At 51.4% G+C, this 13,935-nt stretch overlaps 1 protein-coding gene across 1 annotated transcript in view; it reads right to left on the bottom strand.

Annotated features, from left to right (window-relative positions):
- Positions 1-13,935, bottom strand: part of AK8 (adenylate kinase 8) — an 883,547-nt gene that overhangs the window by 246,141 nt on the left and 623,471 nt on the right. The window contains exon 11 of the mRNA XM_085613911.1: positions 11,367-11,508. Within this exon, the coding sequence (XP_085470037.1) occupies positions 11,367-11,508 (142 nt within the window). The remainder of the gene's footprint in view (positions 1-11,366; positions 11,509-13,935) is intronic.

Here is a 13,935-nt window from a genome sequence, read left to right as displayed (position 1 = left end):
ACGAGTCACTCACCTTTTCCGGTGAGGTCAGTAATCTGCTGTCTACCTGCTTGTGCATGCTGGAGCTCCCACGTAATATTCTCCCGCTTCTCTCGAGCCATGCTCGTCCTTTGGTGGTCCAGGCCTCCATCAGGAGTAGGGCTGGATTAGGGTAATGCTCTGTTTTTGGCTGCTCCTATATCACATCCAGACTGCCGCAGCCAGACTTGATGGTCTCTGGCAAAGCCGACCTCTGCCTCCAAGTATCTTTATAACTTACAAAGGCTCCCTGGACCTGAAAGAATTGTGTTAAAAGCGCTCTGCTTGGTTCACAAAGCTTTTCATCAAAGAGGACCCCAGTATCTTTTGCAAACTTTTCAAAACTACTCACCTAGACACATGTGAGCTCAGCGGATGCTAATCTGGCTTATCAACCTACCGCTGGAAGATCATGTTCAGGAGGCAAAGGCTTTTCTGTTCAAGCTGCCTGCCCGGAACAGCCTCCCACAGCCTCCGCGATCTACACACAATCTTGTTTGGTTTAGGAAAGCCTTAAAAACCTGGCTTTGCTGGCGCTGAAACTGCCTGTTTTGTATTGTTTCTTGCGTGCGCTTATCAGTGCCAGGAAGTCTATGATGTGTCAGCTGTGCTTTATAAGTTGAAATACTACTACTGATACTACTGCTGCTGCTGCTGCTGCTGCTGCTACTACTACTACTACTGCTGCTGCTGCTGCTGCTGAGGCGGCTGCTGCTGCTGCTGCTGCTGCTACTACTACTAATAATAATAATAACATGGGGCATAACTGAAATCCAAGACTCATATCAAACAGAAATGGGACGTGCAAAATAAAAGAGGCAAATCCCTTATACCAAGAAGCATGTACATGTAGGTTTATTTGTTCAACTTTGTTCATAAAGATTAAACACAAACTGTTTTACTCTGGGAGGCAAATAGAGATAGAACACAAAAAGCACGAGCTTCCATGTAAGACAAGATCAATAATTGTTTCTTAATACAATGTGAACATTTCTGCTCAAGATATTCCCTGTTGCATAATTCCATTAGCAATGGCTACAGCGCCCGTTACCTAAAAACAGCGGCAGCTGCTGCCAATGCTGCCTGGGGGACAGCCCGTCGTAAAAAAAAAACCCCCACATTTACCTTTTGCCGCTGCGATCTTATGCTCCCACGCTGCTCCACTGCTGGCACTCCAGTACCCAGGAGCACAGGCTCCCAGACTCCCCGCACAATCCCAGCGCTGCTCTCACCCTATTACTCCCAGCATGAGAGAAGCGCTGGGATTGGGCGGAGCGGTCCAGTCTCACGCTCCAGCAGGAGTGGGAGCCTGTGCCCTGAGGATATCTCCATAGAAACAGCCTGGAGATATCCAAGTGCGCATGTCAGTTTGGGCGGCCGCCAGAATCAACATGCGCACTTTCAGTGCATACCACCACTCTCACCGTTGCTGCTGACGGGACCTGGCCCTGCCTTGCTATAGACTCGCGGAGTAGAAATCAAAAATGAAATGACAATAAAATATATTTATTGTCATTTTACTTTTCTTCTGCCTGCTGCATTTCAGAAGTGGGGCGATGCTCCTCCACCGGAGCGGAGGAGCCGCCCCTGCCTAAAAAGACCCCACACTTTCTGCTCACTCTTGCTGCCATGGACACACTGGAAACTCATGGCCCAGGCCCAACCCCCCGCATACCAAACCCAGCGATGCTCATAGCCAGTTATTTGCACACAATTGGAAAGCACTCTGAATCCTGGCAAAGATGTGGTTTGAGCTGCAGCAACATAACACACTCAAATAAAACTAATATTACTACGCCAAAATCTTTGTAACAAATGCGAAAACTATAAATACATTGCCTAACACTCCTATTATCCTGCATTAGAGGGGCAGAGGGCACCTCTGGTCTCGCTAGGGGTGTATCTAGTGGTAGTGCCTGACCATGGAAGACTGGAGCCCTTCTTCAGGTTTCTGTACCAGCCAAAACGTGTGATCTGAAGCAGATCTCTCCATGTGCTCAGGTCTCTCCTCAGTAAAAAGCGCGAGGGCTTTGAGACAGGACGAGCATCACTTTTATGCCCTAAATTTAAAAAAGTCACAACACTTAGAGCCAAATATATAAAATAGGCCCCTTTCCAGTAGAAAGTTAGCAAACAATGTTTTGTTATTGTCGTTTGCACTTCACTTTACACGATTGTTATGGCTTTTAGGCGCTTAGTCAATCGGGGTATCTTTTTGCGTGGAGCTAGGAATGCAAACGCTTGATTGGGTCTTTTATTTTGTTGTGTGGTTATAAGAAGTGTGTTCGATGTTTAGTTTAGAAGTGGTTTGTGTAGGTTAGAGTAGAAGTAAAAAGACACTGATCTTGGAAGAATTCTGCAGTGTTGTATGTGTGTGGATGGGTCTCCCGGAGGACTGGATTGGGCGGCCTCTGGCCCATGTCTTGACCACAGCAAGGAGCTTTGTTTATATGCACCAGATGCTCTCGGTAGGTAATGCTGATGCAGATTTGTGGGTGTAGGTATATGCAGGTTTTATTGGAGTGGTTCTAGAGTGTATGTTGGTGCGGCACCTCACAGTGCTGTTGGTTTCGGTAGCACATTGCAGCATTATTGCTTTGGTGCTGTCGCGTCCACATAAGGGATTTACGGTCTGTGCAAATGTAATGGTCATTTCAACTGAAAATGTGTTGTCTGTAAAGGCAGTGCACTAACACACAATGCGTACTCCACTCGCAACACTCTACTCCACTCTATGACATGTCACTTCATTCTACGCCACTCCACTTCGCTGTACCCCACTCCACTCCACTTTGCTCTATGACACTCCACTCCACGTCACGTCACTCCACTCCACAACATGCCACTCTACTACGACACGTGGCTTCACTCTATGTCCCTCCACTCTACACCACTCTATGACATGCTACTTCATTCTACGCCTCCCCGTTGCACTTTTCTCTACGACACTCCACTCTAGCACACTCCACTCCACTCTGTGCCCTTCCACTCTACGCTACTCTATGACATGCCACTCCATTCTACGCCAGTCCACTTGGCTCTACCCCACTCCACTCCACTGTATGATACTTCACTCTACAATATGCCACTCAATGACATGTGACTCTACGCCACGCCTTTCCACGCCACTCTACACCACTCCACTTAATGCCACTCTACGCCATGCCCCTCCACTGTACGACACAACACCCTACGCCACTCTATGACATTTTAATCAACTGTACGCCACGTCACTTCACTCTACAAGACTTTACTCCACTGTATGTACCTTCACTCTAGAACAATCTACTCCACTCTATGCCACTATGCACCACTCTACCCAACTCCCTCTACATCACTCTACTCCACTGTACTCTAGGACATAGTACTCAACTCTACTACGCAACTCTTTGCCACTCCACTCTCTGCCACTCCACTTTACAACACCCTGCCACTCCAGTCCACCTCACTCTAATCTGCGACACACCACTTTACTGTCTGAGGACGACCATTAGTATGTGAATGTGGAAGGATTTCATGTGGTGATATTGTTCAGTGCCTTTGGACAGCAGATGACACAGATTATGGGATATTGGAAGTATGTTGGATGCATATTGTAAGGGTTACCTCTAATGTACGTATAGAGAGCATGCAAGGTACATTTTGGTTTTGAGTGGGCTGGAAATCCATATAATTAGTTATCCTTCAAACCAGAGCTGATGTTTGATGTTAAGCACAGTGGTCTACTGATGGGGAGCCAGTCCTGTAAAAGAATAGCAGGGTGTGCATGGCGGGCGAGTGTAACCTGGGATTTTAGAATGACCACACATTGTCAGAAAAGGCAGATGCATCAGTATCAATAGAGCATGCTTTAGAGATGACATCACATTGTCTAAAAGTAATGTTAGTGTGACATGATGCGCTCTACACAGGAAGCAAGCCTGTTCTAAGAGACAAAAACACCAGGAGAGGCAACTGAAGGCTCATTATCGGAGGCAAACAGACCAGAAACAACAGTGATCTGACACCAACAAATATAAAAACAATCCTGGCATTGGATGCCCTCCCTCTCGACGGTGTGCACCAGAGGTAAACAAACCCCAAACTATGGACCAACCACCATGCTTCAGCTTTCTTATTAACAGAGAAGACAAAGCGAGCATCATGTAAGAAAAGTCTCTTACTAGAATTGTCCCCTCATGGTCTATAGATGTGTATCACCGTCCTGAGCCTCTCACCTGCAAGTACATTTCTGACTTCTTACTGGCCAAGCTAACAGGCTCCTCTAGTATGTGCATTAATGGCCTATGCCGCCTGCCCCCGGTAATGCTAAAGTCCAGACCTTCAGGGGTGCCCCAAGCGCGCTGTCCTTTGCTGATATGTGACAACTGTTCATGTCCTGGGTTGTTAACATGAAGCAGTGGTGGCAGCGTACTGAGCTTTCAGAATGAATAGCCCTGAATCAGCCTTTTTTCTGTGTCGAGTGCGAACTACTGGCCCCATCTGTGTACATTTCTGCTTCAATGTGTCAGAGACGAGTGTGCGCAACTGGCCCCATCTGTGTACATTTCTGCTTCAATGTGTCAGAGACGAGTGCGCGCTACTGGCCCCATCTGTGTACATTTCTGCTTCAATGTGTCAGAGACGAGTGCGCGCTACTGGCCCCATCTGTGTACATTTCTGCTTCAATGTGTCAGAGACGAGTGCGCGCTACTGGCCCCATCTGTGTACATTTCTGCTTCAATGTGTCAGAGACGAGTGCGCGCTACTGGCCCCATCTGTGTACATTTCTGCTTCAATATGTCAGAGACAAGTGCGCGCTACTGGCCCCATCTGTGTACATTTCTGCTTCAATGTGTCAGAGACGAGTGCGCGCTACTGGCCCCATGTGTGTACATTTCGGCTTCAATGTGTCAGGGACGAGTGTGAGCTACTGGGCCTATCTGTGTACATTCTGCTTCAATGTGTCAGAGACAAGTGCGAGGTACTGGCCCCATCTGTGTCCATTTACTGGCCAAGCTAACAGGCTCCTCTAGTATGTGCATTAATGGCCTATGCCGCCTGCCCCCGGTAATGCTAAAGTCCAGACCTTCAGGGGTGCCCCAAGCGCGCTGTCCTTTGCTGATATGTGACAACTGTTCATGTCCTGGGTTGTTAACATGAAGCAGTGGTGGCAGCGTACTGAGCTTTCAGAATGAATAGCCCTGAATCAGCCTTTTTTCTGTGTCGAGTGCGAACTACTGGCCCCATCTGTGTACATTTCTGCTTCAATGTGTCAGAGACGAGTGTGCGCAACTGGCCCCATCTGTGTACATTTCTGCTTCAATGTGTCAGAGACGAGTGCGCGCTACTGGCCCCATCTGTGTACATTTCTGCTTCAATGTGTCAGAGACGAGTGCGCGCTACTGGCCCCATCTGTGTACATTTCTGCTTCAATGTGTCAGAGACGAGTGTGCGCTACTGGCCCCATCTGTGTCCATTTCTGCTTCAATGTGTCAGAGAACAGTGCGCGCCACTGGCCCCATCTGTGTACATTTCTGCTTCAATGTGTCAGAGACGAGTGTGCGCTACTGGGCCCAAACTGTGTCCATTTCTGATTCAATGTGTCAGAGACGAGTGCGCGCTACTGGCCCCATCTGTGAACATTTCTGTTTCAATGTGTCAGAGACCAGTGCGAGGTACTGGCCCCATCTGTGTCCATTTCTGCTTCAATGTGTCAGAGACGAGTGTGCGCTACTGGCCCAAACTGTGTCCATTTCTGCTTCAATGTGTCAGAGACGAGTGTGAGCTACTGGCCCCATCTTTGTAGTGTCAGAGACGTGTAGTGTCTGAGATGAGTGTGCGCTACTGGCTCCATGTGTGTCCATTTCTGCTTCAATGTGGCACCCAGACCCTTGCGCGGACATTCCGCTTGCATTTCAAGTGCATATGTACATTGGGTTTGTGCTTCACATACAAGACACTGAGACTGTGTGCAATGTGGGAACGTTTTTTGGGATCAGGGGGGTCTATTCTGCAGGGCGCAATATTGCACAAGATGAAAGACAGATCCAGCACCCACAAACAGTGGCAGCGTCGTGCTTGTCCTCCTGTGGCCGTAGGGTGGAGACACAGAAACTGAACTGAGGGGTCATTGTGACAGGGCTACCCTTACAAATTCCAAAAGGAACTTGTAGCTGGGGACTGCTGATAGGTTTCCGGATTACTGTCATTTTGTAGATAGTAGGGGGTGACTTGGCAGAGTCTGTTGTTAAAGGCGGGGAAGATTCTAGGCAGGGACTTCCCTTTTTTCAGTCCCCGACTGCTTCTCCAGGTGCAGCCCCATCTCTTCATTTGGATGCTGCTGCTTGGAGCCAGCATCACCGCTGCCTGCAGTGAGAGCCATCACCGCCGCCTGCAGTGAGAGCCATCAACGCTGCCTGCAGTGAGAGCCATCAACGCTGCCTGCAGTGAGAGCCATCACCGCTGCCTGCAGTGAGAGCCATCACCGCTGCCTGCAGTGAGAGCCATCACCGCTGCCTGCAGTGAGAGCCATCACCACTCATCACCGCTGCCTGCAGTGAGAGCCATCACCGCCGCCTGCAGTGAGAGCCATCACCGCTGCCTGCAGTGAGAGCCATCACCGCTGCCTGCAGTGAGAGCCATCACCGATGCCTGCAGTGAGAGCCATCACTGCTGCCTCCAGTGAGAGCCATCACTGCTGCCTCCAGTGAGAGCCATCACCGCCGCCTGCAGTGAGAGCCATCACCGCTGTCTACAGTGAGAGCCATCACCGCTGCCTACAGTGAGAGCCATCAACGCTGCCTGCAGTGAGAGCCATCACCGCTGCCTGCAGTGAGAGCCATCACCGCCGCCTGCAGTGAGAGCCATCAACGCTGCCTGCAGTGAGAGCCATCACCACTGCCTGCAGTGAGAGCCATCACCGCTGCCTGCAGTGAGAGCCATCACCGCTGCCTGCAGTGAGAGCCATCACCGCTGCCTGCAGTGAGAGCCATCACCACTCATCACCGCTGCCTGCAGTGAGAGCCATCACCGCCGCCTGCAGTGAGAGCCATCACCGCTGCCTGCAGTGAGAGCCATCACCGATGCCTGCAGTGAGAGCCATCACTGCTGCCTGCAGTGAGAGCCATCACCGCCGCCTGCAGTGAGAGCCATCACCGCTGTCTACAGTGAGAGCCATCACCACTGCCTACAGTGAGAGCCATCACCACTACCTGCAGTGAGAGCCATCACCACTACCTGCAGTGAGAGCCATCACCACTACCTGCAGTGAGAGCCATCACCGCTGCCTGCAGTGAGAGCCATCACCGCTGCCTGCAGTGAGAGCCATCACCGCTGCCTGCAGTGAGAGCCATCACCGCTGCCTGCAGTGAGAGCCATCACCGCTGCCTGCAGTGAGAGCCATCACCACTGCCTGCAGTGAGAGCCATCACCACTGCCTGCAGTGAGAGCCATCACCACAGCGAGAGCCATCACCGCTGCCTGCAGTGAGAGCCATCACCACTGCCTACAGTGAGAGCCATCACCGCTGCCTGCAGTGAGCGCCATCATCCCTGCCTGCAGTGAGAGCCATCACTGCCGCCTGCAGTGAGAGCCATCACCGCTGTCTACAGTGAGAACCATCACCGCTGTCTACAGTGAGAACCATCACCACTGCCTATAGTGAGAGCCATCACCAATGCCTGCAGTGAGAGCCATCACCGCTGCCTGCAGTGAGCGCCATCATCCCTGCCTGCAGTGAGAGCCATCACCACTGCCTACAGTGAGAGCCATCACTGCTGCCTACAGTGAGAGCCATCACCGCTGCCTGCAGTGAGAGCCATCACCGCTGCCTGCAGTGAGAGCCATCACCGCTGCCTATAGTGAGAGCCATCACCAATGCCTGCAGTGAGAGCCATCACCGCTGCCTGCAGTGAGAGCCATCACCGCTGCCTGCAGTGAGAGCCATCACCGATGCCTGCAGTGAGAGCCATCACTGCTGCCTGCAGTGAGAGCCATCACCGCCGCCTACAGTGAGAGCCATCACCACTGCCTGCAGTGAGAGCCATCACCACTGCCTGCAGTGAGAGCCATCACCACTGCCTGCAGTGAGAGCCATCACCACAGCGAGAGCCGTCACCGCTGCCTGCAGTGAGAGCCATCACCACTGCCTACAGTGAGAGCCATCACCGCTGCCTGCAGTGAGCGCCATCATCCCTGCCGGCAGTGAGAGCCATCACCGCCGCCTGCAGTGAGAGCCATCACCGCTGTCTACAGTGAGAACCATCACCGCTGTCTACAGTGAGAACCATCACCACTGCCTATAGTGAGAGCCATCACCAATGCCTGCAGTGAGAGCCATCACTGCCGCCTACAGTGAGAGCCATCACCGCTGCCTGCAGTGAGAGCCATCACCGCTGCCTGCAGTGAGAGCCATCACCGCTGCCTATAGTGAGAGCCATCACCAATGCCTGCAGTGAGAGCCATCACCGCTGCCTGCAGTGAGAGCCATCACCGCTGCCTACAGTGAGAGCCATCACCACTGCCTGCAGTGAGAGCCATCACCGCCGCCTGCAGTGAGAGCCATCAACGCTGCCTGCAGTGAGAGCCATCACCACTGCCTGCAGTGAGAGCCATCACCGCTGCCTGCAGTGAGAGCCATCACCGCTGCCTGCAGTGAGAGCCATCACCGCTGCCTGCAGTGAGAGCCATCACCACTCATCACCGCTGCCTGCAGTGAGAGCCATCACCGCCGCCTGCAGTGAGAGCCATCACCGCTGCCTGCAGTGAGAGCCATCACCGATGCCTGCAGTGAGAGCCATCACTGCTGCCTGCAGTGAGAGCCATCACCGCCGCCTGCAGTGAGAGCCATCACCGCTGTCTACAGTGAGAGCCATCACCACTGCCTACAGTGAGAGCCATCACCACTACCTGCAGTGAGAGCCATCACCACTACCTGCAGTGAGAGCCATCACCACTACCTGCAGTGAGAGCCATCACCGCTGCCTGCAGTGAGAGCCATCACCGCTGCCTGCAGTGAGAGCCATCACCGCTGCCTGCAGTGAGAGCCATCACCGCTGCCTGCAGTGAGAGCCATCACCGCTGCCTGCAGTGAGAGCCATCACCACTGCCTGCAGTGAGAGCCATCACCACTGCCTGCAGTGAGAGCCATCACCACTGCCTGCAGTGAGAGCCATCACCACAGCGAGAGCCATCACCGCTGCCTGCAGTGAGAGCCATCACCACTGCCTACAGTGAGAGCCATCACCGCTGCCTGCAGTGAGCGCCATCATCCCTGCCTGCAGTGAGAGCCATCACTGCCGCCTGCAGTGAGAGCCATCACCGCTGTCTACAGTGAGAACCATCACCGCTGTCTACAGTGAGAACCATCACCACTGCCTATAGTGAGAGCCATCACCAATGCCTGCAGTGAGAGCCATCACCGCTGCCTGCAGTGAGCGCCATCATCCCTGCCTGCAGTGAGAGCCATCACCACTGCCTACAGTGAGAGCCATCACTGCTGCCTACAGTGAGAGCCATCACCGCTGCCTGCAGTGAGAGCCATCACCGCTGCCTGCAGTGAGAGCCATCACCGCTGCCTATAGTGAGAGCCATCACCAATGCCTGCAGTGAGAGCCATCACCGCTGCCTGCAGTGAGAGCCATCACCGCTGCCTGCAGTGAGAGCCATCACCGATGCCTGCAGTGAGAGCCATCACTGCTGCCTGCAGTGAGAGCCATCACCGCCGCCTACAGTGAGAGCCATCACCACTGCCTGCAGTGAGAGCCATCACCACTGCCTGCAGTGAGAGCCATCACCACTGCCTGCAGTGAGAGCCATCACCACAGCGAGAGCCGTCACCGCTGCCTGCAGTGAGAGCCATCACCACTGCCTACAGTGAGAGCCATCACCGCTGCCTGCAGTGAGCGCCATCATCCCTGCCGGCAGTGAGAGCCATCACCGCCGCCTGCAGTGAGAGCCATCACCGCTGTCTACAGTGAGAACCATCACCGCTGTCTACAGTGAGAACCATCACCACTGCCTATAGTGAGAGCCATCACCAATGCCTGCAGTGAGAGCCATCACTGCCGCCTACAGTGAGAGCCATCACCGCTGCCTGCAGTGAGAGCCATCACCGCTGCCTGCAGTGAGAGCCATCACCGCTGCCTATAGTGAGAGCCATCACCAATGCCTGCAGTGAGAGCCATCACCGCTGCCTGCAGTGAGAGCCATCACCGCTGCCTACAGTGAGAGCCATCATCACTGCCTGCAGTGAGAGCCATCACCGCTGCCTACAGTGAGAGCCATCACCGCTGCCTGCAGTGAGAGCCATCACCGCTGTCTACAGTGAGAGCCATCACCGCTGCCTACAGTGAGAGCCATCACCGCTGTCTACAGTGAGAGCCATCACCGCTGTCTACAGTGAGAGCCATCACCGCTGCCTACAGTGAGAGGCATCACCACTGCCTGCAGTGAGAGCCATCACCACTGCCTGCAGTGAGAGCCATCACCGCTGCCTGCAGTGAGAGCCATCACCGCACAAAGGCTGAGTCTCACTACAAGCAGGGAATGGCGTTTGAAAGAGACCCACCCCAAACTGTTCCAGGACCACAGGCAGTGGATCCGCAGTCTGAAAACGGAGTGTAAAGGTGGAACCCAAACCGCCCACTTTGTCCATTTCCAAGCTCTTCATGGTCAAGAACAGGAGGCTCTGGAGAGCACTGCAAGAGCTGCTGTTCAACCAGGGCTGGTGTCTGCATGACTGCCAGACTCCCAGAGGTAAGAGGCTATCACCAGATGTCTGTGAAGAAGCGGGGGGTTTGCCTTGCACCCAGAGGCCTGCGGGCCTGCTCTGGGGGGAAGGAGAGTCCATGTGAGTAGGTGGCACCTCCCTAGAACTCCTATGTGAGGTTGCAGCCCTCTAACTGCAGCCTCATTGAAGTGTGTAGTATGTTGTCTTGAGGGGAGATTACTTTCTTTTTTGCCATAAAATATTGAACTGGGCCAGAGAGTAAGTGACTGCGTCTGTTGGTTGACTGTTGAGTTCAGAGCTGTTGAAGCCCACATTACCTTCATGTGAAGCCTTTAACTGCTCGTCCTCGCTACCTTATGAGTCAAGTGTGGAAACGGGGTACTTGGCCCACATCTGAGAGCCACGTAATAGGGTGGCAATTCCTAGGCAGTACCTGATTGGTGTAAATGTGGCTAAACTAGAGGTGAACATGTAGCTCTATTATCTTGGTCACCTTGACAAAGAGGGTGCAACTCCAGGACCCTACAACAGATCATTCATGGACAACGCCATGTCCGCCTTCACGAGTGTGTGTGGATAACGACACTACAAACAAAAAAACGCAATGTGACGCACAAGGATACAAAACATGGCTCACCTGTTTGGTACAAAGCCGGAATCGGTGAGCAGGCCAGCTTGTTCGACGTCCAAAGGGTATCTGTGCAGAACCCATCCCCGCGTGGCCGCCTCCAGTTTGCTGAGGTGTTGTGTAAGGACCTTGACCACAATGTTGTCTGGGACTGGAAGAGAGGAAAGGATAGGGTGACCGGTCAGAGAGTGATCAACAGTGCACTCACGACAAATGGATACACCCAAAGAACTTCTTGGCCTCCACTGATATCTACAAGCGAATCTAACACACATCTGTGGAACCACCTCAGCTAGGGCCACATTGTATGCGGCCTGGGGCCCAAGCGCCAGCAATAACACACCTTGGCAGCCCAAGGGTCAGGCCACACCTTTCACATTATATTTCTTAGCTGGACCTATCTGGGATTGATGTGCTGCCCAACACCTGCTTTCTGAGGGACCGGATTTACATTTAGAGAACTGCACATCCGAGGGTGCCAGGGGGGGTCAGCGACACAGGGACGGGCGCAATCGCAGACCATCTCAGACTTAGCCGGTAGGATAGTTCAGTGAATTGACTGCTCGCCTGCTCTGGAGGTTGTGAGTTCAAATCCCAGACAAGGCAAACTATACCTTCAAAGGTCTGGACATTTACTAGTCATGCAACCAGTGCATTTAGAAACAGAAACATGTAGTGCTATAAAACACAATAATTAGTTATTAGAGTGTTAGCACCCAAGCATTCTTATTTTAAATGCACCGACCATGCCTAACCCCCCTTTTGCTTAATGTTGTCAAAATATTAGAATCTATATGGTCAACCATCCCATAATTTATGAAAAAGATGGGTGTAATATAAAATAAGATAAATCATGTTTAAACATCTTGTTCTTTTCCTAATTGTATTGGTGCTAGGATAACTAGTTTATTCATGATGGGCTTCACATACAGACACCTTGAGCTCTCTGTAATGCATTCGATATCAAACCTTAGAGCTGGCTTTGGGTCTGCTCTTTGCCATGATTGGTCAGCTGTCTTGTCTGTCTCGTTTTCCTGCTTTGCTTCAATAATTTTCCTTCCTCTTTATGAGTTTATCTCTCCATGGCAGCTTAGTTTCTTCACCGTCCTTTTGAGTGGAGGATTTGTAGCCCCCACACATGGAATCAGGAGACACATTTTTAGGGCTGGCCGTAGCCAAGACCGAGTGATTTTATTAATATTATATGCATAGCAGACCTCCTTACAGGTGCTTCTAGTAGTCTACTTCATCCATTGGTCACCTATTGGGCCATTCACCGTTTGCTTCCTCCTACTACAGCAAACAGCATGGGGAATGGTTCCGCCCACTTCAACCATTGGCTAGCTTCGCTGTGATTGACGGCGTTCTGCCCTTTCACAAGGAGAACACACTATAGCTATGGACTGCTATGCCGTGCATGCCAGTGCCATCAGGACTATGGCTATGTGTTTTTCGAGAAACAAAATACATCTTTTTGCTTTTAGCTAATGTTTTTTCTTTCAGATTGATGAGGGCCTAAGAGTTTCCCCAGTTTTGCAAAACCTATGAAAAAAGAATATTAGCATTGACCAATCCAAATGGATCCAGCAAGTACCAGAACTATTGCCCTTGTCAATGCTGGTTTCTTTTGCTCTCAGTAACTCATGTAAGTGGATGGATTTTCCTGCCCTCTCCTGGGTGTGCTGCTTTCCGGCCCACATCCCTGCCCTCAAAGTCTCCATTTTGATCTGCCTTCTTCCTGCCCCCCCAGCACGCTTGTTGCCTCCCCCACCACACCAACTGTGATTTATTAACATTTTGTATTGCTCCGCTCTCAGTTGCTCCCTCACACTCCGGCTCGGCACTGCTCCTCTCCTTTGTGGCATTCAATTGATTGCCCTGCTCTACCACCTCCCCTTTTATTCATATTTCTATATATGTATTTTAACAGTTTGTGAGGGCCCAGCAGCGGCAAATTGTTACAGGCCCTTTCTTATAAATGAGCTTTCACGTACCTTTTCTTGTTTTTTTTTACTTACAGCTCCAACATGGGCATCTGCCACCTTGGAACAAGAAATGTAAACATCCAAAATGGCAGCCACAGTTTCATGATGTATGCGCCAGCATGCATAATGACACACACCATATGATATCAGCCTGGAGCAGGCCATTTTCCTTTTTTGCTTATTTTGAACAACAACGGTCCCTCAAGAGTTCAAGATAAGGAAACGGAATGAATATAGACTCAATCAGTTCTATATGAAACAGACTTGTCGAGCCGGACAGAGGTCAAATATTTACTTATAAGTAGATAAATAAACATATAAACATTAGTACATAAAGTGGGACACAAGCCTGTGTCCTATTCGACCAAGCTAGAAAAATGCAAAACAAAACAAAACAACAGGGGGCTCAGGCAAAGCTCATGGATTGTTTTGAGGAAGCAGTAAACAATTTCAAGGAAACAAATCGCGTAGAACACCTTTACACTTTCAAATGAATTATTTAGGACGTATAAGGTGTTATTAAAGTGTCGACGGCGTTTCGATCCATTGGGGGAATACACGGATCATCATCAGGACAACGGGTATTATGCCTG

The sequence above is a fragment of the Triturus cristatus genome, chromosome 1_2 (assembly GCF_964204655.1).
Source record: "Triturus cristatus chromosome 1_2, aTriCri1.1, whole genome shotgun sequence".
In the NCBI taxonomy this organism is placed as follows: Eukaryota; Metazoa; Chordata; class Amphibia; order Caudata; family Salamandridae; genus Triturus; species Triturus cristatus.
The sequence above is the reverse complement of the archived record's forward strand: the minus strand, read 5'-3'. Positions and strand labels throughout refer to the sequence as shown.